The sequence below is a fragment of the Papio anubis genome, chromosome 1 (genome assembly GCF_008728515.1).
Source record: "Papio anubis isolate 15944 chromosome 1, Panubis1.0, whole genome shotgun sequence".
NCBI classification, from domain to species: domain Eukaryota; kingdom Metazoa; phylum Chordata; class Mammalia; order Primates; family Cercopithecidae; genus Papio; species Papio anubis.
This window is the reverse complement of record NC_044976.1, coordinates 130,346,846-130,373,362: the sequence shown is the minus strand read 5'-3', so window position 1 is coordinate 130,373,362 and position 26,517 is coordinate 130,346,846. Positions and strand designations below refer to the sequence as shown.

At 50.0% G+C, this 26,517-nt stretch overlaps 1 protein-coding gene and 2 long non-coding RNA genes across 8 annotated transcripts; 1 reads left to right on the top strand and 2 right to left on the bottom strand.

Moving 5' to 3' along the window:
• Positions 1–1,141: 1,141 nt before the first annotated feature.
• On the top strand, positions 1,142–8,552 carry TAGLN2 (transgelin 2). Of its 6 annotated transcripts, none has more exons than XM_003892902.5 (5): positions 1,142–1,268; positions 6,147–6,343; positions 6,839–7,013; positions 7,298–7,400; positions 7,733–8,552. In XM_003892902.5, the coding sequence occupies exons 2-5, from the start codon at positions 6,164–6,166 to the stop codon at positions 7,872–7,874; spliced, it is 600 nt and encodes a 199-aa protein (XP_003892951.1). In that variant the 5' UTR covers positions 1,142–1,268; positions 6,147–6,163; the 3' UTR covers positions 7,875–8,552. The 6 variants fall into 6 exon arrangements, with proteins under 6 accessions (XP_003892951.1, XP_031510249.1, XP_009182874.1 ...); XM_009184610.4 differs by lacking the exon at positions 1,142–1,268 and adding an exon at positions 2,263–2,280; XM_031654399.1 differs by lacking the exon at positions 1,142–1,268 and adding an exon at positions 3,000–3,304.
• Positions 1,315–2,857, bottom strand: LOC103877115. The gene is made up of 2 exons (XR_636688.4): positions 2,786–2,857; positions 1,315–1,564 (listed from the first exon to the last, which is right to left on the bottom strand). It is a non-coding gene; the product is annotated as an uncharacterized LOC103877115 (long non-coding RNA).
• Positions 8,553–20,748: 12,196 nt separating the features above from the next.
• LOC108581909 lies at positions 20,749–26,489 on the bottom strand. The gene is made up of 2 exons (XR_002516945.1): positions 25,964–26,489; positions 20,749–21,269 (listed from the first exon to the last, which is right to left on the bottom strand). It is a non-coding gene; the product is annotated as an uncharacterized LOC108581909 (long non-coding RNA).
• Positions 26,490–26,517: the final 28 nt, after the last annotated feature.

Below are 26,517 nucleotides of genomic sequence, written 5' to 3'. Positions count from 1 at the left end.
TTTAGTGAATGCTAATATCGTGTTCCGGGGCAAATGCCACATATTGGAGGGGAGTCCTCAGGACCCTCACAGATGGTGGTAATAATAATAGTAGTATTCACTATGTGCCAGGCACTGCTCTAAGCCCTATAGGTGGACTGTGTAGTTCTCTACAATTCTAGGAATTAGGTAGTACTATTAGCTCTGTTTTATAGACCAGGGAACTGAAGCATAGAATGCTTTAGTAATGTGCACAACAGTCACACAGCAGGTAAAGGTGGGGAGCCAGTCAAGGAAGGGAAACTATCCTAGGCAGAGGAATAGCCTTTGTAAAGGCACAGAAGAGTGAGAACGCTTGACAATCAGTGGGACTGGAATATAGGGCTGTGTAGGACTTGGGGAGGGAACAGAGAATAGAAAGGTGGGACGGGACTGGATATTGACATCCTGGAATCTCAGGTTCAAGGGAGGACTCTAACATGTGTGAAGAACTCCACCCAGGGTGACTCTGTTCAACTGAAGCCTGAAAGGGTGGGGGGCTTTCTCTCTATCCCTGAACTGTGCCATCCTCCACCCTCAGAGACAAAAGAACCCTGGCCAGCCTCCTCCCGCTGAGGGCTCCCTCTGTGATCCCTCCAGGATTTAGGAAGAGATACCAGGTCATAGAAAAGGAGATGAAAGGCAGGGAGAAGTCAGATCTGAACCCTGGGTCCCAACACCGAACACGCCCCTAGGGCCCTGGGCAAAGAGTGACCTCACTGTTAGTCCCTGCCCAGGCTTGAAGTAAGAGATGAGCAAGATCACGTGGGGGTGCTGTCCCGGCCTGTAAGTCCCAGTCCTGTCACACACTAGTCAGCTGGGGTCGGGGAAAGGCCTTCCTGTGCCTCCATTTACCTTGCCAGCCTCTAAACTAGGAGGCTTCTTCCCACCTAAACACGCCCACAGTCTTCAGCTAACTTTCTAGGCAGCAAGTTTCCAACTGCGGCACAACTCTACGGGCTCCCGGTGGAGGCTGAGGTTCTCACGGGTGGAGACCACTGCAGCTGCCTTCGTAGGTCCAGACTCCCCGAACCTTTAACCCTTGCTCTGGTCAACTGAACCTCTGTCTCAAGCAATCCTCCCGCCTTCTGCGCTGCGGCGCCTTTAAACCTTCTTGGCCCTTGCCCCGCCCCGGGTCCGCCCCGTCTGAGGCGGGACCCTCCTGAAAACCCCCGGCTGGGCAGGGCGCACCACTTGCAGCTGCAGCCCTTGCCTTGAGTGAGTGCGCCGCTCCCCAGCCCGCTTGAACGGTGAGCAGGTCGCAGGGACGGGGGTCGGAGGGATGTGCGTGGTCTGTAGAAACCAAGAAGCCAGCGCTTTTGACTTGTTCCAGCGAGCTCGGGGATCAAGGGCTGGCACCAGGCAAGGGTCCGGTGACTACTTTACCCCGCCCCGTGCTGTCAGATCCTGTCCCCAAGCCCTGACCCGACATTGTTGGACGATGAGGTCAGGCGAGGTTAGTCCATGCATAGACAGGGCGTCCGTCCGTCCGGAGCACGGACTCAGGGACTGAGCTCCACCCGCGGGCTCCATCGCCGAGTCCTCACTGGGGCGAGGGGAAAAAAGGGCGTCGGACATTAGCTGGCTGGCCCCGAGTGACCCCGGGTCGTGGCGCCGGCCCTGGGCCAGCTCGTACTCCTGGGCTTTCCCGCGCGACCCTTCACTTCCTGGTTCCAGGAGCACGTGTGGGCACTGCGTGCCCTCTGAGTCCCCGAGGCCGCTCTTTTCATTCCTGTTCCTGCTAGCTTGCTATTCTGGGGACTCGAGGTCACGAGCTGGGGCTAGAGGACTCCGCATGGGTCGCACAGTGACCTTCTGTGAAGCTCCAGTCATCTCTATGACGGTCCCCCGACCTCGGGGGTCTGGGTGCTGCAGCCCTGACTGCGCCCCGGGGTGCCCTGTCTGTGTGAGGTTGTGGGGGTGGTGGTGGCTGCTTTTACCCCATCCCGAGCGCCGCTGCCCCCACCGGGTGCCCCCTGCTGCTGGGAAACCCGGTGGTGGCCGCGGGCGGGCGGGCGGGCTGCCCAGACCACTGCGTCACCCCAGCGGCGGGAGGGCGGTGGGTGACTCATCTGCTCTAACGGCCCAGGGTGTGGTCGTGGGGGTGGGGGGGGGGGCGGCGGCTGGGAGGCTGGACCTGCAGGACCGGAAGTGGACTGCCGCCTCCCCCACCCCCGCGCCCTGGGCCTCTTGGGGCTACCTGGAGCCGGTGTCTTGGGAGTTCTGTGAGCAGTTGGTATCTGTGGGGCAGAGAGAAACGGGGTGAGAGTGGGGATGGAGTGTGGGATCCGATGTAGAAGACCTGCGGCTGGGACGGGGGTCCCCCAGTGTTCTCTTTGACTCCAAAGCACCAGACAGCGATAGCTCTCTATCTCCAGCCCCCTCCCAGTTTCTCCTCCCTACTGCAAGGGGCAGACCTAAAACTGCAGAGGAGGCCAAGGCAGGGCGGGTCCAGTAGGACCCTACCATTCCAGAACCAACAAATAGGTTTTGTCCAACCGCAACTCCCTCCCTCACCCCAAGGCCTCTGCCCCTGACCCCCACCCCGGGATTGGCCCCAATCCTTTCTTCATTCCATCACTTCTCCCTCCAGAATTTTCAGCTGTGGGTTCTCTAGCTCAGAACACTTTCCCTTCCCAGGGAATTTCTTCTCCTGAACGACTACTTCCTGAGTCCGCTTCTTCACCCCAACACGGGTAATTTCCTATCTTCCCCCCACATGCTGTTCATCCCCACTATAGCTGCCTCCTGGAGGAATCCCTTGCACCTGGTTACACCCGAGCACTGCTGGGACGATCCCACTTCTCCCGTGCTCACAGCCTCCTCACCTCAAAGTCTGTGTTGAGAGGGTGTTTCTGCCGGGAGCCCCCACCCAGCCTCCAACACTGTTTGGTATACAGAAGCCATGGCAACGGCCCCCACCTCATCCCCTCCTCCCACGCAAGCTTTGGAGCTTCCTGTTTGTGTAGCCTCAGCTTTCTCTTCTGCTCCTGACTCTCGGTGGTGAGGGGCTGCCCTACGGTGGTTCCCTTAATTGTGGGCCGCCCCCCATCCTTGCTGCTGCTTGTGGCACCTCGCTCTGTCAGCTGGTGCCCTCATTGTGCTGCTCTTTGAGAACAGTCCCTGCCCCAAATCTGAGTTGGGAAGTTCTCCTGTGTCCCATCTGCCCGGTGGATGGAGAGTCCCTTTGTCTTCCCAGTTAAACACCCTAGCCAAGAACCCTGAAGTCCTCCCCGCCCCCACCCATGTCCGCCTTTTCTTTGGCTTTGGCTTTGGCTTTGGTGAGGTAAGCTTCCAGCCTAGGGTCTGGGTGGGGCCGAGTGCCTGGCGTGGCCCCTCCCGTTTCCCGCCTATTGTATGTAACTCCAGGGTGAGGGTGAGCGTAGTTCTCACAGCTGGAGTAGCGCTAGGGTTTAGGTTGCTCGCTGCCAGCCTATCCCCCAGGTTGTTCAGCTATCACTTTCCTTTGGGGTCCCCAGCTCTGGGGGTCCCCCACACCTGTCTTCCACCTGGGCATATCTCTTCTCACCCTGGTAGGCAACTTGCTTACTGTTTTCTTTATGGGAGGGCAGGGGCAGGTCCCCTGGGTGTCCCTAGGGTGGGCCTTCCCAGCTCCAGCAGCCGCAGCCCATCAGCTCCTGCCTGCCTGTGGGGTTGGGGAGGGGAAACAGCTGCTGGCCAGGCCTGGCCTGGTTGGAACTGCCCCTTCTCAGGACTCCGCCCTATGGCTCTGGCACCTCAGAGCTTGAGGGCAATGGCCCCAGAGTGGAGCAGATACACTGCAGCTGGAGGCTGCTACCCTGTCAGCTGTGTCCAGGCCCCAGAGTTGGGCGGTGGAGGGGGTTCCTCAGCATCCACTTTCCACCCAGTGGTGGGTCTGGGAGGCCAAGTTTGTCCTGCCTTGGGGGTTGGGGGGCACTGGAAGGGTCTGGCTTCAGGCCATTCTCTCTGCTCTTAACCCCAGTGTCTAGGTTAATCATTCTCCTGCCTTTTCTTTACCTGTGCCATGGTGATCCCCGGGCCTCAGGGAGAGGTTCCAGGAGAGAGGTCTGGAACTGGGCTGTGGAAAGGGGGCTTACTGGTGGTACTAGCTCTTAGCCCCTTCCTCCTCCTGCCTGTCTTCCAGCCATTCCCCTGTGCATCAGAGGTTAGAGGTTTCTGTGGCGGAGTGGCCGCTGGGGAGGGCGGGAATGCTTGTCTTGCTTTCTCCTCAGAACTCAGCCACTCCACCCCTCCTGCCTTCCCCCAGCTGATGGTGTGTGTGCCTGGTGCTGTGGGTCCGGGCCCAGACTGACATTTATCTGGCCCAGCTTTCGGGCTGGGGGAAGTGGAGGGGGCGGGTTGCTCTTAATGAGGTTTAAAAATAACTGATTTAGGGGAGGATCTGCCGGAAATGGGCAGCTTGATAAGCAGCCATGTTGGAGTCAGGACGGGAGGGACTGGCCTGAGACACAGCCTCTGCAGCTAAGAGGGGTTGAGGGTTTGAGGCAGGCTGGTCCCCTTGTCTTTCGCAGAGTCCTGAGGCCCACTGAGCGGGAGTGGTGGGATTGTTTAACCTGGATGTGTGGGAGAGGGGGAGCCAGAGTGACTCCATCCCTGAAGGCCAACCTGGCCTGGAGCCAGATGTGGTTAGAAGGGGTGGCTCTCTTTCCTCCCCTTGAACACAGATGCCTGCCCTGGGGGTCCCCTTTCGTGAGCAGCCTGACAGCTAGCTCTGTTTCGGAGAAGAGAGAAAAGCCAAACCAGGGTGGGGGTGGGACAGAAAATGGGGACCGTTCTCGGTTCTTGGCTCCCCTTGGCATCCGTAGCATGCCCGGGTCTTGCTCAGCCTCTGAGTGTCAGACCCAGGTGGTGACTGTTGGTTGGGAACACACTGCCACAGTGAGGTTGGCCAACTCAGGCCATTGGTCGGGAAACCACCCAGTTCTTGCTAATCAAGGTCCTCCAAGGAAGTTAAAGAAACCCACCTGTGTATTTCCCCGTCTTGCCTTCTCTTCCCAGGTTTCCCCAAAAATATCACCCAGAGCTCCTGTATTAGTTTCCTATTTCTGCTGTAACAAATTGCTACAAGCTTAGTGATTTAAAGCAACACAAATACAGCATCTTACAGTTCTACAGACTTCAACAGGGGTCTCACTGGCTAAAATGCAGGTGTTGGCAGGGCTGTGTTCCTTCTGGGGGTCTTGGGGCGAATCCATTTCCTTCCCTTTTCTGGCTTCTGGAGGCCACCTGCATTGCTTGGTTCATGGCCCTGTGTGACTCCAACTTCTGCTTCCATTTTTTGTTGTTGTTACTTCTCCCACTCTGACTCACCTGTCTCCCACTTTCAGTTAGTAAGGACCCTTGTGATTACACTGGGCTCATCTGGATGATCCAGGATAATCTCTCCATCTCGAGATCTTAGTCACATCCACGAAGTCCCTTTTTGTCATACGAGGTAACAGATCCACAGGTTCTGGGAATTACGACATGGACAACTTTTGGGGGGCTATGGTTCTGCCTATCATAGCTCCTAGAAGGGAAAGTAGAATTTGTTTTTATTGTCTGGTTTCTCGTAGGAAATTCATTTTGCTTGCTGAAATCCCTAAGGACCTATTCAGGCCTATCTCTTCCAGAAAGCCTTCCTGGGCGGCTTCTGCCCATCTGCTTCTTGTAGCTGCTACAACATGTGATCTGAACTGTGCACTTCAGTATTTGTGTACAATCTTTACCTGTTCATATGTACTCACTGTGTCTCCCTGATGGCACTGTGGGCACTTGAGGACCAAGGGCTTCTATCTCTTTCACAATCCCTAGCACAAATAGTAGGTGCTCAGTTAAAATCCAGTGGTTTGCACCAACCTAGATGGTTTAAAAAAAAAAAAAAAAGGCAAAGAAAACCCAGAGGTTGAGGGAGGGTAGATCCAGCCAGTTTTCCAAGCTGTTCCACATTCCTCCTCCTCTCCCCAAATCATTCTCTTTCCCAGGGCTATAAAGAGCAGGGTTGCGTTTGTTAACAGTTCTGGGCCTCATCCTTGGGGCTCACCCTGGGGGGAAATGGTGTGTATCCCTGCAGGCAGAATTCCTGAATTCCCCACTCTTCAGGCTGCAAGGTGTTGACCAAAGGCCTGGGTGTGTCCTCTCTCTAGCACCACCACGCACTGGAATGGCTAACAGGGGACCTGCATATGGCCTGAGCCGGGAGGTGCAGCAGAAGATTGAGAAACAGTATGATGCAGATCTGGAGCAGATCCTGATCCAGTGGATCACCACCCAGTGCCGAAAGGATGTGGGCCGGCCCCAGCCTGGACGCGAGAACTTCCAGAACTGGCTCAAGGATGGCACGGTGAGAGCCGGGCCCCACTGGCTTGGAAGTGCAGGGAGAGCAGGACTAGGTCCAGTGGACTGGGGATTGTTTAACCTGAAGAGGGGAAGACTGAGGGCACACATGTCCCAGCCTCTTCCTCAGCCTGAAGATCTTTGTCAAGGATGTGAGAGGGCCCATGCTTCCCTCCCTTCCCGTGGAGTGGAGGGTAAGGGTGAATGTGTCTCCTAGGCAGTGGAAGGCTGAGGTGACACTGAGGAAGAAAATATCTCTAAGGAAAGAACTGTGGGAGGGTGTATTAGCAAGGAAAGACTAAACACTGGCTTTTCACTCTGGGCTCGGAGGCAGGAGGCTGGCAAGAAGGACTGTGAGGCTTACTCTAGTGAAAGAGTCCAAGCTGTCTTCGGGCAAGACACGAGACTCTCTGGTTCATTGTCTCTGGTTCTGAGCGTGGTGCATGCTAAGCTGCCATAGGTAGGCGTATTCTCACCTTTCCACCTCTGCTGTCTCATCCAGGTGCTATGTGAGCTCATTAATGCACTGTACCCCGAGGGGCAGGCCCCGGTAAAGAAGATCCAGGCCTCCACCATGGCCTTCAAGCAGATGGAGCAGATCTCTCAGTTCCTGCAAGCAGCTGAGCGCTATGGCATTAACACCACTGACATCTTCCAAACTGTGGACCTCTGGGAAGGTGGGACAGGGCCAGGGGCTGGTTCCTGTCATCCAGGAGGCCAGAGATTGGGCTGGGCCCTCTTGACCGGGGAGAAGGGACTATTTTCTGGCTCCCTGAAGAGAAAGAGGGGTGTGTTTGTGTTCCATGGAACACTTGGTCATATTGGGGGCTGGATTGGAGAAGGGTATGGAAATGAAGAGTAAAAGTGATTAGGAAGCCAGGCCTGCTGACTTAGCAATAGAGGTGGAATCCTGGCATCTAGAACACTGTGGAGGCTGACATATTCCCATTCTCCTTCCCAGGAAAGAACATGGCCTGTGTGCAGCGGACGCTGATGAATCTGGGTGGGCTGGCAGTAGCGCGGGATGATGGACTCTTCTCTGGGGATCCCAATTGGTTCCCTAAGTAAGTATTGCTGGGACAGCTGCAGGGTCCAGCAGGTGCATCGTTTCTGCCCACTCCTGTCCCTGGGAAATAACTAATCTCAGTAGCAGCTGGCCCTTTACAAAGCACTTTCAGAAAATTCCTCATCTCACTTAATCCTCACAACACCCTCTGGGATGGCAAGTGACTGTCCCTTTGGAAACATGAGGAAGTGGCTTCAGAGAGCTTATGGCTCTCGAGGGCAGAGCTGGCACCAGCCCTTGAGCCAACAGCAAAGCCTGTGTTCTGTCCAGGGAAGGGATTTACTAGGGCAGCCTGTGATCTCCTCTAACCACCACTCCCTTACCACCCAGGAAATCCAAGGAGAATCCTCGGAACTTTTCGGACAACCAGCTGCAAGAGGGCAAGAACGTGATCGGGTTACAGATGGGCACCAACCGCGGGGCATCTCAGGCAGGCATGACTGGCTACGGGATGCCACGCCAGATCCTCTGATCCCACCCCAGGCCTTGCCCCTGCCCTCCCACGAATGGTTAATATATATGTAGATATATATTTTAGCAGTGACATTCCTAGAGAGCCCCTGAGCTCTCAAGCTCCCTTCTGTCAGGGTAGGGGGTTCAGCCTGTCCTGTCACCTCTGAGGTGCCTGTTGGCAGCCTCTCCCCTGTGCTTACTAATACATTCCCTTCCCCGTACCCATCAAAACTGGACCAACTGGCCTCCTCTTTTCCCCTGGGACCAAAATTTCGGGCCCTTAGTCCCTGACTGCCAGGCCTCTCCTCTTTCCCCCTGGCCTGTTCTGTCTCTGAACTCTGTGCCCTCCGTTCATTCCATGGCTGGAAGTCAGTGATGCTGCCTCTGCCATCTGATGCTGGACTGGCCTTGCTTCTACAAGTATGCTTCTCCCACAGCTGTGGCTGCAGGAACTTAATTTATAGGGAGGAGCCTGTGGCAGCTGCTGCCTCGGCCACAGCTGCACTGACTGTGCTCACCACACATCTGGGGCAGCCTTCCCTGGCAGGGGCCCTCGTGGCTTCTCATTTTCCATTCCCTTCACTGTGGCTAAGGGGTGGGGTGAGGGGACGGAGAGGGAGGGCTGCCTACCATGGTCTGGGGCTTGAGGAAGATGAGTTTGTTGATTTAAATAAAGAATTTGTCATTTTTGAATGGACTCTGGCTGTGTCTGGGGCCACTGTGCCACTGTGGGGAAGGGAGGAATACTGGGAAAAATGCAGTGAGTGATGCAGGAAGGAGGGCAGAGGTGAGAGGTTGCAGTGGTAACTCCTGTCTTCAGTTTCCTCCCCATCCTCATTCTCACTTGGTTTAGGGGAGGGGAGGTTGGAATTGAGAGGGGACAGGACCTCACAGCTGAATGCAGACTGCGTAGGCAGTGTCCACAAGGAGGTAAGGCCCTTTCTAGTCCATGGAATTGCGTAATCCTGCCTGCTGCCTTTGGCTGGGTCTGCCTCTACAGCCGGAACAGCTTCTCAGTCACTAGGAGGGTGGGGCTGGCTGCTGGCACAGCCATGAGTCCTGGCAAGTGAAGCTGTCTCCAGGTGAGAGGCCCCTCAGACAGGCTTGGGGCGAGGTGGTCTGTGTTGGAGTTGGCCAGACCCATGTAGGGGCTGAGGGTAGGGGTTGCAGTGGTGAGGAAAGGTGGAAAGCTGGGGAATGAGCAGGAGTGAGTTGGTGGTGGTGGCTGGAGGGAAGAAGCCTTGTTGATTGATCCTAAGCACCTGTGAACTAAGTGCCCGGGAGAGACTAGCAGCAGAACTTCCTTTCTAGGTGGGTGGCCTTGGGCCATGATAATCAGTTTTGGGTCAGGTTGTCTCCAGCACCTATCCTTGACTGAGGCATGAGTGTTCTACCCATAGTTTCTTTTTTTCTTTTCGTTCTTTTTTTTGAGACACAGAGTTCCTGGCCTTTGGTTTTCACTCCAGGTCGGATGCAGTGGCATGATCGCTTCTTGTCGCCCCAGGCTGGAGTGTGTAATGGCGCAATTCCTGGCTCACTGCAACCTCTCCGCCTCTCCTGTTCAAGCTTATTCTCCTGCCTCAGCCTCCTGAGTGGGGGCAGATTACAGGCATGCCACCACTGGCTTACCTTTTGTATTTTTAGTAGAGACAGGGTTTCTCCATGTTGGTCAGGCTGGTCTTGAACTCCTGTCTCTCAGGGTGATCCGCCTGCCTCGGCCTCCCAAAGTGCTGGGCTTACAGGTGTGAGCCACCGTGCCTGGCTATTTTTTGTATTTTTAATAGAGATGGGGTTTCACCATGTTGGCCAGGCTGGTCTTGAACCCCTGACTTCAAGCCATCTGCCTGACCTCATGGCTCTGCCTTGCCAACACCGCAGCCTCCCAAAGTGCTGGGAGCCCCACCCATAGTTTCTAACCACTAGGTGTTACCTTTACCCCAAGGCTTCCCAATCAGACCCTGTGTCTCCCCGGGGGGAATTTGAGGGACGCTGGACCAGTCTGACATTAGGTTCCAGCACCATCAGCCTCACCCAGGGGCCTGGCCTTCCTTGCCCCCTCCCCTTTTCTACTTGAGGGTATCTGTCTCCCTAGGAGGAGAAAGCCACAGCCCGGTACCTGAGGGAAACAGGTTTGTAACCAGAGCTTTTGTTCTCTCCCCTTTTGTTACCCTGCTTCTCTGAGGCTCCCTCTTCCAAGAAGCACCCACTAGGGGACAGGCCCCATGCCAATGCTTCATAGCCATGGCTATCAGCCTTATCCCCACACCACACTTAGCCTTGCCACCTAGAGAGGCCTTGCCAGCCTCTCTCATACCTCGGGAGAGACTATTTGCTTGCTTGCTGCATTCCCACAGGCTATGGCACAGATAAGATAGGCTGCAGCCTATGGGCAAAATTCCCAGGGGATTAGATCCTTTATCTCCCATTCAGGAAGGCTTTGTGGAATGTTAGTGAGGGAGAGTGATGTCATTGCAGAGAAAACATTGAATTCGCTATTTATACTAAAACAACAAGCCGTTTGCCACCTTCCCTGGTTTAACTATTTATAGCTATAAATTATTGGCCACACGCCTTGCAACTCTGAGAAATGCCTTTTGTTTGTCACAGTGCCAGCACTGAGAACCACTGCCTTCTCCCAGAAGATTCTCACAAACGCCCAGGAGGTGGATATTACTGTAATGTGTTCCCCATTTTGTCCTTAGATGAGGATACTGGTCTCAGAAGGGCCAAGGAACACAAAGCAATTAAGGGAGAAGCAGGGATTTGCATCCAATCAACCCGGCTTCGAATCTGGCTGAGCCTGTGCACTTGTAGGCTCAGCAAGAAGCGAAGCTGTCAAGGGACTACGGGACAGAGGTGGTGGTGGGTGGCAGGGCGGTGCTCCTCATCTGTAAGCTGAAGATGGTAATTCCTCCCTCATGAAGTTGCCGTGAGGCTTAGATGAGCGCTGGAAAGCAACTTGCATGGGGAATGCTAGCACATAGTGCCAGGAAATGGAAGTGTGGGGAATAAAAGGTAGAATATTTGTGTGTGGACCCTGGGCTGAGAGGGAGCTGATGTCCAGCAGTTTCACGCCCTTCACCACTGTCCTGTTGAACACGGGCAAAGATGCTTTGAGTAGCCCTATCCCCACTACCTGGAACAGCTTATTTTCAAGGGTGACACCAACTCTATTTGAGAGGTGCTCAGTCATTGGGCTCACCTTTCTTCTGGCTGCACCCACCACCACCCAAGCCTTGTAAGGAATCTTAGTGTCCCCTTAATCCATCTAACTGCAGAGTCAGTTGCTTCCTTGTGGAGCTGGCCTCCACTGGCATCGCAACATTTTCCAGCTTGTTCGTCTGTCTGCTTTTTAGCATTTTGTCTCACCTGAGGTTACAATTTCATCCCTAACTTGGCTTCTCTCATCTCTGACCCCACTTCGGGCCCCTGAGCCCAGACTAGGCACCAGCCTGTGTATGATTCTGCCTTTTCTTGCCATCTCCTAACACCTTATTCTGTGTGGCTCTCTACAGTGGTGTCTCTCTCTCTTTTTTTTTCTTATATTTTTCTTCCTTTTATTATTATTATTATTATTATTATTATTATTATTATAATACTTTAAGTTCTAGGGTACCTGTGCACAACGTGCAGGTTTGTTACATATGTATACATGTGCCATGTTGGTTTGCTGCACCCACCAACTCGTCATTTACATTAGGTGTTTCTCCTAACGCTATCCCTCCCCCAGCCCCCAACCCCCTCAACAGGCCCCGGTATGTGATCTTTCCCTCCCTGTGTCCATGTGTTCTCATTGTTCAACTCTTTCTTTCTTTCTTTTTTTTTTTATTTTAATTCTGGGATACATGTGCTGAACATGCAGGTATACGTGTGCCATGGTGGTTTGCTGCACCTATCAACCCATTACCTAGGTTTTAAGCCCCGCATACATTAACTATTTGTCCTGATGCTCTCCCTCCCCTCACCGCAGCCTTTCCCTGACCACAGGCCCTGGTGTGTGTTGTTCTCCTCCCTGTGTCTATGTGTTTTCATTGTTCAACTCCCTACAGAGGTGTCTCCTAACACTCTGCACTTGCAGGGCTGCTCCTGCTGCCTGGAACAATCTCCTTCCAGGTCCCACCCTCACTTGCTCCTTTATCTCCTTCAGGTTTTTGTTCAGACATAATCTTGCCTGATCACCTCATTTAAAACTGCACACTTCACTCTCAGCCTGGACCCCATGCTCCATTCCTGCTTTCTTTTATCACCACCTGACACCCAATATATTTTACTTATTTATTTTCTGTCCCCACCCATAGAATGTACACTACACAAAGGCAGGCTTTTGTTGGTTTTGCTCATGTAGAATAGTGGTTGGCATGTTGTAGGTGCTGGATAAATATTTGCTGAATGAATGAGTGAGCATGACACCACCCTTATGCTCCTCAGCCCCCTGGCTTGGCAACACAGTGCCCAGCCAGCCCAAGGGCCTAGCAACCCAGCCTGTCATCAGATCTGAGATACAGCCCAGCTCATCTGTCCACTTCCAATGCTTCCGGATTATTCACTTACAAAAAATAAACACCCAAGAAGCTGCATTTCCTACAGACAGAGGAGAGGAGGTTGCAGGGTGGATTGCATGCTCTGGACGAATGGAAGGTGATTTGAGGATTTGGGGGAAAAAGAACGAACGGGAGGAGGGCAGGAGAAGAGGCAGGAGCCAGCTTCGATTCATTTGCTCCTTGCCTTCAGACTGGAAGTGGAAAATCACTGTGGAGGTGGAGGGAAAGTCGGCTTGGCCCATGGTGGCCAATGGAAAGGAGAGCTGGGAAGGGAGGCATAGAAGAGGAGGAAGAGGGGGAGAAGGAAGAAGGTTTCAGATGCTCCACCCAGTTTGGCTCACCTGTGGGTAACAAGCATAGCTCTCTGCAGCCTATTCATATGCGTGTGAGTGTGCATTCAGGTGTGTGAGAATTGGCAGGGCTAGGGTTGGGGACCGGGGGGGTGGGGTGCGGTGCAGGTGGGAGGAGATGAATCTGTGACTGTGTGGAGGCTGCCTGTGAGTATGTGTTTACCAAGGATTGGGGATAATGGGTGCAGAGAGGTGTTTGTCCTGCGTGCGTAGGCATCTGTGTGTTTGTACATGGCTCTGTGGAGAACAATATGTCCCATTCCTGCCTCAACAGCTGAAGGAGGCCTTTGAGAGTTTGGCAGAAGGCCCAAGGAGCAGTGGAACGAGCAAAGAGCTGGATGATAGGACCCCAGGGAGAGAACCATAAAGGGCCTGGGATTAAATTTGTTGAAGAAAAGGCTAAAAGGGTGAATTAATAACTGTCTTCTTGCAAAGAAATGGGTTTTAGTCCCAGTGGCCAGGGAGGTTGATTAGACGAAAACGCACCAAAGATGCATCTAGAGAAATTTAGATTAGACAAGGAAAAATGATTCTCTTGACTCTGAAGGTTACTAGCCTTTGGAATCTCTTAAGGGTCGGGAGGAATGTCTTCAATAATAGGACAAATCGCATCTTCTTGCAGAGAAAAATGGGCAGTTCTGCCGGGGAATGGTCATATACACACTCATTTTTTTCATTCATATATTCATTCATTTAACAATTATTGAGGTCCTACTTTATGTCAGACTTTATGGAGGATGTGGATTATTAATACGTGATCTCTTTGCTCAAAGAGTGCATAGTTCTGTAGGGGAGATACAACACAGATAGAAGCCATAATATTTATTTATTTTTTGAGACAGAGTCTCGCTCTGTTGGCCAGGCTGGAGTACAGTGGTGTGATCTCAGCTCACTGCAACCTCCGTCTCCTGGGCTCAAGCAATTCTCCTGCTTCAGCCTCCCCAGTGGCTGGGATTACAGGCGTGAGCCACCACGCCCAGCTAATTTTTGTATTTTTAGTTGAGACGGGGTTTCACCGTGTTGGCCAGGCTGGTCTCAGACTCCTGACCTCAAGTGATCCACCCACCTCGGCCTCTCAAAGCGCTGGGATTACAGGTGTGAGCCACAGCACTGGCCAGAAGCCACAATAATTCAGAAAACCTGTGACATGTGCCTTTGAAGAAATGCAAATAGGGCTTTGTGGGAGGACTACTGCCTACCTCTCAATGCTCTGGATGAATTCCTGGATGGTGACTGGTAGTGATGTCATGGGGTGCTGAGGCCGCATACCTCAGGGATCATCTCCCCTGATCAACCCAGGGGAGTGGGAGAGCCGGTTGGCGGGACTGCTCTGGAAAAAGGAGCAGTCCCTGGCTTTGTAGTCACAAGTCAAGTTTCAGTGTGGGATGAGGGGCTATTTCTTTCCTGCCTGGGGTGGGGAAGGGCAAAAAGGCCTGAGTCAGGGTGAGAACCAGGGATTGGGTAAGGACAGATCAACATCACTGGAACTGGGGGTAGGTCTGAAGGGGTCATATAAACACCTCCTCAGACACTGGGACTGTCAACTGTCAACTGTTTCACATCACTGTTGGCAGGACCTGAACTTTTTCTTTTTCTCTTTATCTTGAGACGGAGTCTTGCTCCGTCGCCCAGGTTGGAGTTCAGTGGTGCGATCTCGGCTCACTGCAACCTCTGCCTCCCGGGTTCAAGCAATTCTCCCTGCCTCAGCCTCCCGAGTAGCTGGGAGTACAGGTGCCTGCCACCCTGCCTGGCTAATTTTTGTATTTTTAGTAGAGAAGGGGTTTCACCATGTTGGCCAGGCTGGTCTCGAACTCCTGACCTCAGGTGATCCACCTGCCTCAGCCTCCCAAAGTGCTGGGATTACAGGCACGGGCCACCGCCCCTGGCCTCTCTCCCATTTTATAGGTGAGGAAACGGAAGCTAAGAGAATAAAAGTAACTTGTTGAACCCAGCTAGTAGAAAAACAGATTTAAACTTCTGACCACTGAAGCCCAAGCCATTGCTCACCCAGTCATGGGGCTCCCCTGTGAGGTGGCTGACCCTGGGGAAGGGTTCAGCCTGCAACAGGCTTGAGCTGCGGTTTCTCTGTGAGTGGAGGCCCAGGGCCACAGTGGAGGAAGGAAGAGGTCAGGTTTGGGAAGAGGTGCAGGAAGTTCAGTTCTGCAGCCGCCACTCCTCTGAGGCAAGCGAGGATCTGGCAGCTTTAGATGAGAACTAATGGAGAGTACCTGAGATCCAGCCCCTGGATCCTACAACTTGAGGTTTCTGTCCCCAAGTCTCCCTGATCTTTCTGGACCCTCCTCAGACAGCCAACTTTTATCTCCAGCAATAAAAGCTACCACAATGGTCAGGACAATACAACTCTCATTGCACTTTCAAGGCATTAGCATATCTGTTAATTCCAGAGAGGCTTGTCTCCTCTTGGTAGGGCTTTAGCAGTTTTACACTGTTTAGAGAGAAGAGAAGAACTAAGCCTAGAGACTGTAAGTAATTTGCCCAGGGTCCCAATGTTCTCGGGAGTAGAAAGCATGTCTTATGTATCTTTGTGTGGCTCACAGGCCTCAGAACAGATAGTGTCAGGCCCAGAAGGAGCTCCGTCCAAGTTCATTGTATTGAATTGGTTCTGTATGCACTAGAATCCGGGTCTCTGGACTCCTGGTCACTCACTTGTTGAAAATACCCAAAGTCAAGTGTACCCCTGGAGATGAGTTTGGCTGTAGACTACAGTGGACACAGGGTGGTGGGATACCCCAGTTCCTATCCTGTATTTTCTCCTAACCCTGCTACAAGGAATCTGAACTTCTTAAAACTTGTTCTGTTCTCTAAGTGACTGCCAGCATTGGACTCTTAAAACTTGTTCTGTTCTCAGACTGCCAGCATTGGACTCTCCTGGTGTGTTGGTTAGAAATGCAGGTTCCATGACATGGTCTGGTCATAGAGACACAGGCCCAGTGGTCACTGAAGGATGTGGTCTCTGCATGGGCAAGACTGTGACTATCTTAATACCCTGCTGGGCCTCCACATGCTGCCTGGTAGAGTAGGCTTTCCACAAATAAATGTGTTAAATGAATGGAAAAAGAAAAAAAAAAGAAATGCAGATTCCAGTTAGACTTATGAGACCTATGGACTGAGAATCTGTGGCAGAGGTAGCGGAGGTGGTATCTTGAATTTGCATTTAAACAGGCTTCCCCCATAATCCTTAGGCAGCAGTGACCTAGGAGATTCGGGTGAGAAGTTTCTCCAGCAAGAAAGTTGGTCCTGGCGTTGAGGCCCTGAACAAGAGTTGGCCCTACCCCCCACCCTGCACTGTTTGGTGACTGTGGCTAGGTTGCCAGGGGAACCAGGCTGTGTAACTTCCTGGCTTTGGCGGTTTTCCCCTCCTTGGCCTTATCTCAGCATCCGCCACCCAGTCCAGGGCCTGTGCTGGTCACGTAGGAGGGGAAGCTTGTGCCAGGCGTGCAGAGGCGTGTCTAGGATACCAGGACAAGGCTGGCCCAAGGACCTGGGGCGGGCAAGAGGGTGGAGATGTGGTTTTCAAGAAGGCAGGGAGGCTGCAGATTTGTTCATGTCTTTCTCTTTGGTCTGGGAGATATCCACACTGTGGGAATGTGGGGAAGGGGGTTGGTCAGAGCCTGGGGCTCTGTCTGTCATTACTCTGGCATTTCTACTCCTCATTCATGGCCTAATTCCCCCTCCCTGGGAGTAGGGGCACCAGTAATACTGCGGCGTGGCCTGTGTCCCCTTTTCTCCTCCTTCCTCCTTCTGCTCTCTAGACTTAGGGCCTCTAGCAGCAAGCTCCCCTCAGTACTCCTCACTACCACCCTCACCCTAACATCTCTGCCGCAGCTTCATTCACCCCTACTCATTCTCCTTGGTTCCAAACTTCTTCCTGTTCTTCAGAGTCTCTCCCCTCTCCATGCCCCGTGCTGGGTCTCTCAGAAGGTAGCAGGAAGCCCTGACAGTCTTTAAGAATGGAAAAGAGAAAAAGTTTTGAAGAAAGAGGGAAGGCAGGAAATAGTTGAATAAAATAATTCATGCATTTAAGTATTTGCTTATGTTTTAAGCCATACTTTGAAGCAGTTTCGAGAATTCAAGTGTTCCAGGAAGAAGGAGAATAATGGAAATAGTGAAATAGCCTCTCAGGCCTCTGTGCAACTTGGAGGATTTATGATCTGATTCCTGATGGTGTTTATATTACATTAAGAACAAATACCCCCCAACCCCCCCCGCCCCACCATATTCCCATGCTCTGGGGGAAAGAAGTGCAAAGAAAACAGCCAGACACTGTGCAGATTGATTTATCCAGAATGGTCTTATCTTCATGGTATCTCTCTTTGGGGCTATGACCCTATCTCACAGATAAGGAAACAAGGCCCAGGTGGTTCAGCAAGTTACCCAAGGTCTCTCAGCTTCAAGTGGCTGAGCCAGGGTTGAAAACCTGCTAATCTGTTTCCAAAATTAGTCACCACTTCTCTTCTTCCCTTTGCTCCCCCGGGGAACACAAATCAGGGAGACTTCTTCTAGAATATCCTAGACGGCATTATTGACTAGGAACCAGGCCAGAAGAAATGATGCTGTACTGAGGACCGAATGGACATTGCAGAATTTCTTTATGGAGAGGTGGGCACCCCTAAAATGGGAGCAGAGGCTATATAGGGCAATGCGGACAGTTCCAAAGGAATGGGGGGACCCCTATCCTGGAGAATTCCCAGTAGTTAGCAAAGGAGTTCAAAGGAAATGAGAAATAGACCATCATTAACACAAGCTGTGTGCACTTACAAAGACTCTTCTACAGGAATGTGGAAACCCCATGTCTCATTCCAAATCTATGGTCCTGCTATCCGCATCCCAGTTTCTTCGCCTTCTTCTTTCACATCCAGCTTCAGCATCTCTGATCCCTGCACTGGGAGGTGCAGTTTCCTAAATGCGGTTCAGAGAAAGGGGACACGGAAGAGAGGAGGAGAAGGCAGGGGACAGGAGGGGACAGGAAGGACAGAGCAAGAATCACGGAACCAGTCTCCTTTCTCATTGTTCTTAGGAGGCATGCTAGAGTAAGAGGCTAGTCTTTTCATTGTAACCAAACGGCCGTGCTGGACCTTGTCTCCCAGACTCCTCTCATTTAAATATGCTTATTCATCAGAGGGCCAAAATTCCTATCCCTCCTACCTCCGCAGTGCGGGGAGCACCTCAGGGCCAGCAGGTGACCAGCACCCAGTTCCAGTGGCCGTAAGATAGAGGTGCCAGGACCAAGTCCAGCCCAAGATTGCTGGGCTCTGCTCCTGGCTCCTCCGCACCCAGTTCCTCTCTTGGCTCCGAGATCCTGGCCCCTGGCTGAAAATCAAGCTTTATTCTGAGACTTCTCTGGGAGTAGGAAGGGTCAGGGAGCCTAACGTGGGGTTAGGGTTGGGCAGAGAATCTGGACCTGCCCTCTTTCTCAGGCATCTTTAGCCTCTAAACTTTCCCCATTGTTCTTAGTCCTTGGCTTTCTGGGCAGCGAGAACGGGTTGAAATGGGATTGAGAACTAGGAGGAGAGTGAAATGAGATCTCGGGGGAAGGAAAGGGACTCTAAAGATGCACAAGTAGAAATGGGAGAAAGAAAAGCTGGAAAACAACGAGGAGAAGAGTGAGTGGAGCTTGGACTAGGTTGGGAGGTGAGAGTAAGGACACCCCTGCTCCCCACCCCCAGCAGCACCAGATATGGCTGCAGTTTTGAGCCAAGTTTTCCTGAGAAGGGGAAGGTTGCCTCCCCGCTTATCAGGGTGGACCTTGGTTTTGTCAGGTATGAAGCTTATACAATTTCGAAAGCTCCATTTGTGAAAAACAACACAAAATTATTAAGATTAATTACAGAAGTAAACATTTGTTTTGAATAATAAATTCGCAACAAATTACAAATTTTAAAAAACCTGGCAAATACTATAAACATCATAAGATTTAGAAAAGTAACACAGGATTTGTATGAATTAACTGCTTGAAGCAACTCTAAAATACAGTAGTTTTATCCTTACACTTTTGCCTGCATATACTTTGTCTCTTCATATGACAACAATGTTATATTATTTCCTACAGAGAGAAGAGAAGACAGTTCAGTCTTTTCTCTGGCATTGTGAGTGTGGGAAAAACACTCAAAGTGCTTTTCCTTATTTTCTCACTCAACAACAACAATCAAGGCAGAGAGAAGACTTCTGTGATCAAATGTGGGGATTTTCTCCCCACCAACAAACAAGCAGTTGATTCTGCAGCAGATACCAGCTCGAATGCAATTCATGCTATCTACCTGGAGATAGTGTCAGATCCTAAAGGTTGGGGACTCAGCCTCCAAAACTGCTCCTTGCTTCACACAGCAGTCACGAATCTGGGTATCCGGAACTTCTGACTGACCAGCTTCAAGTTGGGGTTCCCACAACCCCCTCTCTGGGTTCAATTCATTTGCTGGAGCAGCTCAGAGAACTCAGGGCGACATTTATGTTCACTGGTTTAATATAAAGGATATTGTGAAGGATACAGATAAAGAGATGTGGAGGGTGAGATATGGAGGAAGGAGTGTGGAGTTTTCATGCCCTCTCCAGCCCCCTCCAACCTGGTGTTCAGGTTCAGCTGAACACCTGAACCTCCAGCTGTTCAGCCATCTGGAAGCTCCTGAACCCTATCCTCTTGGGCCTTTTATGGAGACTTCATTGGATAGGCATGACTGAAGCATGGACATTGTGTAGAAATGCGATTGGAACAAAGGAATTAATCTAATACTAACAGACTGACTGGGGAAAAGCTGGCAGGACCTGTCTGTTCAGATTTCTCCTGGCCTTTCTGTGTAGCATTCCTTCATTCAGGCATGGGGCAGGACTCTCTGGAATGAGGGTCTTGTGGCCCACAACCAGATTAGAGTGGTACCTTGGGCAGATGAAAGGAGATCAGAAGAAGATCAAAGAGAGAGAGAGATTCTGTTTCCTGAGGCCTGTTTCTGAGGCCTAGAGCACCCCAACATTGTAACAAAAGACTATCTATGGGAGTTATGAGCCAGGAATGGTGGATAAAAATATTATATATTTAGATGATTGATAGATAAATGATAAATATCACAGGCATGGATTGATCAACACTTCTATTACAGATTAGAATGTTTCACTTCACAGTTTTTTAAAAATCATGTCAATTTTTATGATAGCTGTCAATTTGGGAAAATTTGTATTAAATTTTTTATATGAGTTGTGTGATTTCAGGCCATTGTTCAGTAATTAATCCTAAGTGTTCTCTTTTTTTTTTGAGATAGGGTCACACTTTGTCACCCAAGCTTGAGTGCAGTGGCATGATCTCGGCTCACTGCAGCCTCGAACTCCTGGGTTCAAGGGATCCTTCTGCCTCAGCCCACAAGTAGCTGGGACTATAGTCATGCGCCACCATGCCCGGCTCCTAAATGTTCTTTGAAATTGGTGGCACTCATTAACCAGTTTATGATAGGTCCTCATTTTAGTGTACTAATGTGAATTTTACACAATCTCCACCAATGTCAATGTTTTATGTCAAATCAACAAGACATTTAGTATTTTCCCAATGTATTCATGGAATTTCCTTTTTCTTATTGGATTACAAATAATCCAAATGCCTATTTATTTTATTAAAAATTTGTCTACCTTTTTTTTTTTTTTTTTTTTTTTGAGACGGAGTCTCGCTCTCTCGCCCAGGCTGGAGTGCAGTGGTGCGATTGCCACTCACCGCAAGCTTTGCCTCCTGGGTTCACGCAATTCTCCTGCCTCAGCCTCCCGTCCTCTCTCTATATATATTTTTTAATAGGGGTGGATAGGCTTCAATTTCATCTAATAATATAAAGAAAAAAAAAGTAAAAGAAAAAATAGAGATGGAGTCTCGCTATGTTGCCCAGGCTGTTCTTGCGCTTCTGTGCTCAAGCCGTCCCCCTACCTCAGCTTCTCAAAGTGCTGGGATTACAGGCGTGAGCCACTGTGCCCGGCCTGCGTATTCCTGTTATTGAATGATAGGCAGATCTCATTTTATAGCACTGTGCTTTATTGCGCTTCACAGACATTGTGGTTTTTACGAAATAAAAGTTTGTGACAACACTGTTTGAGCAAGTCTATTGGCACCATTTTTCTAACAGCATGTGCTCACTTCATGTCTCTGTGTCACATTTTGGTAATTCTTGCAATATTCCAAACTTTTTCGTTATTATTATATCTATTATGGTGATCTGTGGTCAGTGATTTTTGATACTACTGTTGTAATTGTCCTGGGGTACCACCAAACAGCGCCTGTATAAAACGCCAAGTTGAATCAATAAATGTGTGTATTCGACACAACAATATTGAAATTAGGCTAGTTAATAACCCTACAATGGCCTCTAAGCATTTAAATGAAAGGAAGAGTTGCTGTCTCTCACTTTAAATCCAAGGCTGATCCAGGTGAGGAGGCACGCCTATAGTACCAGCTCCTCAAGAGCTGAGGCAGGAGGATGGCTTGAGCCCTGGAGTCGGAGTCCAGCCTGGGCTATGTAGCAAGATCCCGTCTCTCTATGAAAAAAAAAAAAAAAAAATCAAAAGCTGGAAATGATTAAGCTCAGCAAGGAAGGCACATCAAAAACCAAGATAATCTGAAAGCTAGGCCTCTCGTGCCACTTAGCCAAGTTGCAAATACAAAAGAAATGTTCTTGAAGGAAATTAAAAGTGCTATTCCAGTGAACACATGAACGATAAGCAAAAGAAACAGCCTTATTCCTGATATGGAGAAAGTTTTAGTGCTCTGGATAGAAGACCAAACCAGCCACAACACTCCCTTAAGTCCACCTAGTTGGGCCGGGCCCGGTGGCTCACGCCTGTAATCCTAGCACTTTGGGAGGCTGAGGCAGGTGGATCACGAGGTCAGGAGATTGAGACCATCCTGGCTAACACGGTGAAACCCTGTCTCTACTAAAAATACAAAAAAATTAGCCAGGCGCGGTGGCGGGCGCCTGTAGTCCCACTATTCGGGAGGCTGAGGCAGGAGAATGGTGTGAACCTGGGAGGCAGAGCTTACAGTGAGCTGAGATCACACCACTGCATTCCAACCTGGGCAACACAGCAAGACTCTGTCTCAAAAAAAAAAAAAAAAAAAAAAAAAAGAAAGAAAGAAAAAGAAAAAAGAAGTTCACCTACTCAAGAGCAAGGCCCTAACTCTCTTCAGTTCTATGAAGGGTGAGAGAGGTGAGGAAGAAAAAAAGTTTGAAGTTAGCTGAGGTTGGTTCATGAGGTTTAAGAAAAGAGGTTATCTCCATAACATACAAGTGCAAGGTGAAGCAGCAAGTGCTGATGCAGAACCTGAAGCAAGTTATCCAGAAGATCTAGCTAAGACAATTGATGAAGGTGGCTACACTTACAGATTTTGAATGTAGATGAAACAGCCTTCTACGGACGAAGATACCATCTAAGACTTTCATGACTAGAGAGAAGTCAATGCTTCAAAACTTCAAAGGGATGGCTGACTTTCTTGTTAGGGGTTAACACAGTTGGTTCCTTTATTTTTTTATTTTTGTTTTTTTTTTGAGAAAAGGTCTCACTGTGTCACACAGGCTGGAGTGCAGCGGCACAATCTCAGCTCACTGCAACTTCCACCTCCTGGGTTCAAGTGATTCTCGTGCCTCGAGTAGCTGGGATTACAGGCACATGTCACTATGCCCAGATCTTTTTTTTTTTTTTTTTTTTTTTGCATTTTTAGTAGAGATAGGTTTTACCATGTTGGCCAGGCTGGTCTCAAAGTCCTGACTTCAAATGATCTGCCCACCTCAGCCTCCCAAAGTGTTGGGATTACAGGCATGAGCCCCCACACCCTGCCAGCTGGTTTCTTTAAGTTGAGAGCAATGCTTACTTATCATTCCAAAAATCCTAAGGCCCTTCAGAATTATACTAAATTGGCTCTGCCTGTGCTCTATCAACAGACCAACAAAGCCGGGATGACAGCACATTTGTTTACAACGTGATTTACTGAATATTTTAAGCCCACTATTGAGACCTACTGCCCAGAAAAAAAGATTCCTTTCAGAATATTACTGCTCATTGACAATACATCTAGTCATCCAAGGACTCTGATGGAGATGTAGTAGAAGAGCAATATTGTTTTCATTTCTGCTAACACAATATCCATTTTGTAGCCTATGGATCAAGATGTAATTTCCAGTTTCAAGTCTTATTATTTAAGAAATACATTTTGTAAGGCTATAACTGCCATAGAAAATGATTTTTTTTTTTTTTTCTGATGCATCTGGGCAAAGTAAAATGAAAACCTTCTGAAAAAGATTCGCTATTTTAGATGCCATTAAGAACATTTATGATTCATGAGAAAAGATCAAAACATTGAGATTAACAGGAGTTTGATGGAAGGTGATTCCAACTCTCATGGATGACTTTGAGGGGTTCAGGACTTCAGTGCAAGAAGTAATACCAGACATGGTGGAAATAGCAAGAGAGCTAGAATCAGAAATGGAATCTGAAGATGTGACCAAATTGCTGCAATCTCGTGATGAAACTGGAATGGTGAGGAGTTGTTTCTTAGGGGGTAGAATATACTCCTATTCCATTGATGATGGAGCTTTAAAACAACAAACAAACAGAAAAGAGTTTACTCATGGTGAAGACACTGTAATCATTATTGAAATGACAAAAAAAGAATTTAGAATATTCCATAAACTTAGATGATACAGCAGCTGCAGGGCTTGAGAGGATTGATGCCAAGTTTGAAAGAAGTTCTACTGTGGGTAAAATGCTATGAAACAGCATTACATCCTACAGAGAAATCTTTCATGAAAGAGTCAGCCGGGTGCGGTGGCTCACGCTTGTAATCCCAACACTCTGGGAAGCCCAGGCGGGCGGATCACCTGAGGTAGGGAGTTTGAGACCAGCCTGACCAACATGGAGAAACCCTGTCTCTACTAAAAATACAAAATTAGCCGGGTATGGTGCTGCATGCCTCGAATCCCAGTTACTCGGGAGGCCTAGGCAGGAAAATCGCTTGAATCCGGGAGGTGGAGGTTGTGGTGAGCGGAGGTCGCGCCATTGCACTCCAGCCTGGGCAACAAGAGCGAAACTCTGTCCTAAAAACAAACAAGCAAACAAACAAACACAAAATTAACTGGGTGTGGTGGCGCATGTAATCCCAGCTACTCTGGAGGCTGAGGCAGAAGAATATCTTGAACCCGGGAGGCAGAGGTTGCAGTGAGCTGAGATCACGTCATTGCACTTCAGCTTGGGCAACAAGAGTGAAACTCCATTTGAAAAAAAAAAAAAGAAACGAAGAGCCAACTGATGTGGCAAACTTCACTGTTGTCTCATTGTAAGAAATTGCTGCAGCCACCTCTGCCTTCAGCAAGTGCTACCCTCATCAGTTAGCAGCCATTAACACGAGGCAAGACCCTCCACCCACAAAAAGATGATGACTGTCGCTGAAGTCTCAGATGATTGTTAGCACTTTTTAGCAATGAAGTGTATTTAAATTAAAGTCTGCACATTTTTTTTAGACATAATGCTATTGCACACCTGATAGACTACAGTATAGTGCAAATGTAACTTTCATATGCACTGGGAAACCAAATAATTTGTGTTGCTCACACTGTATTGTGATATTAGTTTTATTGCAGTGCTCTGAAGCCTGATCTGCAATATCTCCAAGGTATGCCTGTAGACACATTGCCAGGGGTTCTTCTCTGAGCCTTGACATGTGCTTACGTAAATGACAGGCCTGAAGCTTAAGCATTGTTAGCTTTGAGATAAATTTTTATTATATTTTATTTACTTTATTTTTCAAGACAGAGTCTCACTCTGTCACCCAGCTGGGTGCATTGGCACGATCATGGCTCAGAGCAGCCTCAACCTCCTAGGCTCAAGTGACCCTCCTAGTGCAGCCTCCCAAGTAGCTGGGACCACCCGCATGTACCACTATGCCTGGCTAATTTTTGATTTTTTGTAGTGATGAGATCTCCCTATGTTGCCCAGGGTGTTCTCAAACTCCTGGATGCAAGCAATCCTTCTGCCTTAGGCTCCCAAAGTATTGGAATTATAGGCGTGTAATTGCCTGCTGGGAGGCAAGTCCCTTACACTGCACTCTGTCATTCCCTCCTTCCTGCCTCAACATTTTTTTGTTTTTCCTCGAGACAGAGTCTTGCATTGTTGCCTGGGCTGGAGTGATCTTGGCTCACTGCAATCTTTCCCTCCTGGGTTCAAACCATTCTTCTGCCTCAGCCTCCTGAGTAGCTGGGATTACAGGTGCCCGCCACCACCCCTGGCCAATTTTTTGTATTTTTAGTAGAGACGGGGTTTCACTATGTTGGCCAGGCTGGTCTCCAACTCCTACCTCGTGATCTGCCCACCTCGGCCTCCCAAAGTGCTGGGATTACGGGCATGAGCTACCGTGCCCAGCCCTTTCTGCCTCAACTTTGCACCTTTTCTTCAGCGAGTCACCCTGGGCTAAGATACAGACTTTCAGTTTGGACAATTATTTTTCTTGGCCTCAGTTTCCTCTTTGGTTACAGGGATAGTAACTACGTCATGCAGATGTGCCTGGGAGAATGGGGTGAAAAGAATACAGGAAGCACCTTGTCCACAGTGGGCCGGTTACTTGTTTTTCCTTCTTTCTGAGCTGCAGGGAAGGGGGTTCTAATGCCAAGGCGTAGTAAGGAAGGTTCCCAGGAACAGAACAACCCCCTCTCTCAGTCCCAAGCCTCCCATGGACTGTGCTCCTTGTCTTCAGGCCTTCCCTTCTCCCTCTGATTAAGCCTTCAACACTTGGTGGGACTCTGCGCAGGGACACAATTTCGTACTCTTGATCCCAAAGGAGATAAAGGCTGGGAAATCTAGGGAAGGAATGTGAAGCCTGTTGGAAAAAGTCCTTTTAAAAGCAGCAAGAAGTGACCTTGTCTCCCTTCTTCCATTCCCTTGGGGCTTGTGAACAGCCTTCAGTATGCAAGTTGGAGTAAGAGCTTCAGAAAGACTGGCTGTGAGGGTTTAGAGAGAGGTTTGAGAAAGCAGCTCAGAGACTCACAGAGTCACACCAAGAGCTTAGCTAATCAGCACCGGAGGAAGACAAATGTCCTTGGTCTGGTGGGACAGCTTTGTGAGGCTTGGAGCACGCAGCCTACCGAGGTGAGTTCAGTGCCAGCCCTGCAAGCTGGGAGGTAGAGAGGCCAAATCAAATTGGAAAAATGACAAAACCCCTATATACTTTCTAGAACAGTACATACCAGCTAGGAAGTAGTACCCCAAGGTCAGTTCCTTAGCTTTTGACTTATTCTAATGTAGGGCCTCCATTTTTAATAAACTCTCGAGGTGATTCTTAGCCGGAGATTTGAGGCCCGCAATTTAAGAAACTGCTTCTGAGACTGCAGAGACATCCTCAGGGCTGGAAGTTCTTTCTTGACCCGACCAGACTCTCTTCTGCTGTGAAACTAGTTTGGTCTGATCCTGCTGGCTTCTCTGCAGATTACACTCATCAGGGGTTGGCTTAGCGCCTCCTGGGCAGTGGGGCAAGGGGAATCATAGTAACCTAGGTGAAGTCCCTGGGGAAAACTGTGACCGTGGGCCAGGCTCTTCGGGCCGCTGACAGTTAGAACTCCCTCGGTCCATGGTAAGCTCTTTAAGTTCGGGTTCTGACCTAAAAGTTTGGCCAAAGCCAAAGTGCAGAGCAGGGCACACCAGGGCGAGTCAATCCTTCAGAGCCGCTGTTGGGCTGGAGCGCGGGGCTGCAACGGTTGGAGCGACCGGCTCCGGTTCCTACGCCACCAGCACAAGGCAACTG

Coding starts and splice junctions, on each gene's coding strand:
- TAGLN2 (XM_031654389.1), top strand. CDS start 1,814: ATGGGTCGCACAGTGACCTTCTGTGAAGCTCCAGTCATCTCTATGACG. Junction 2,281..2,658: donor GTGGGGCAGAGAGAAACGGG/GTGAGAGTGGGG, acceptor TTCCCTTCCCAG/GGAATTTCTTCTCCTGAACG.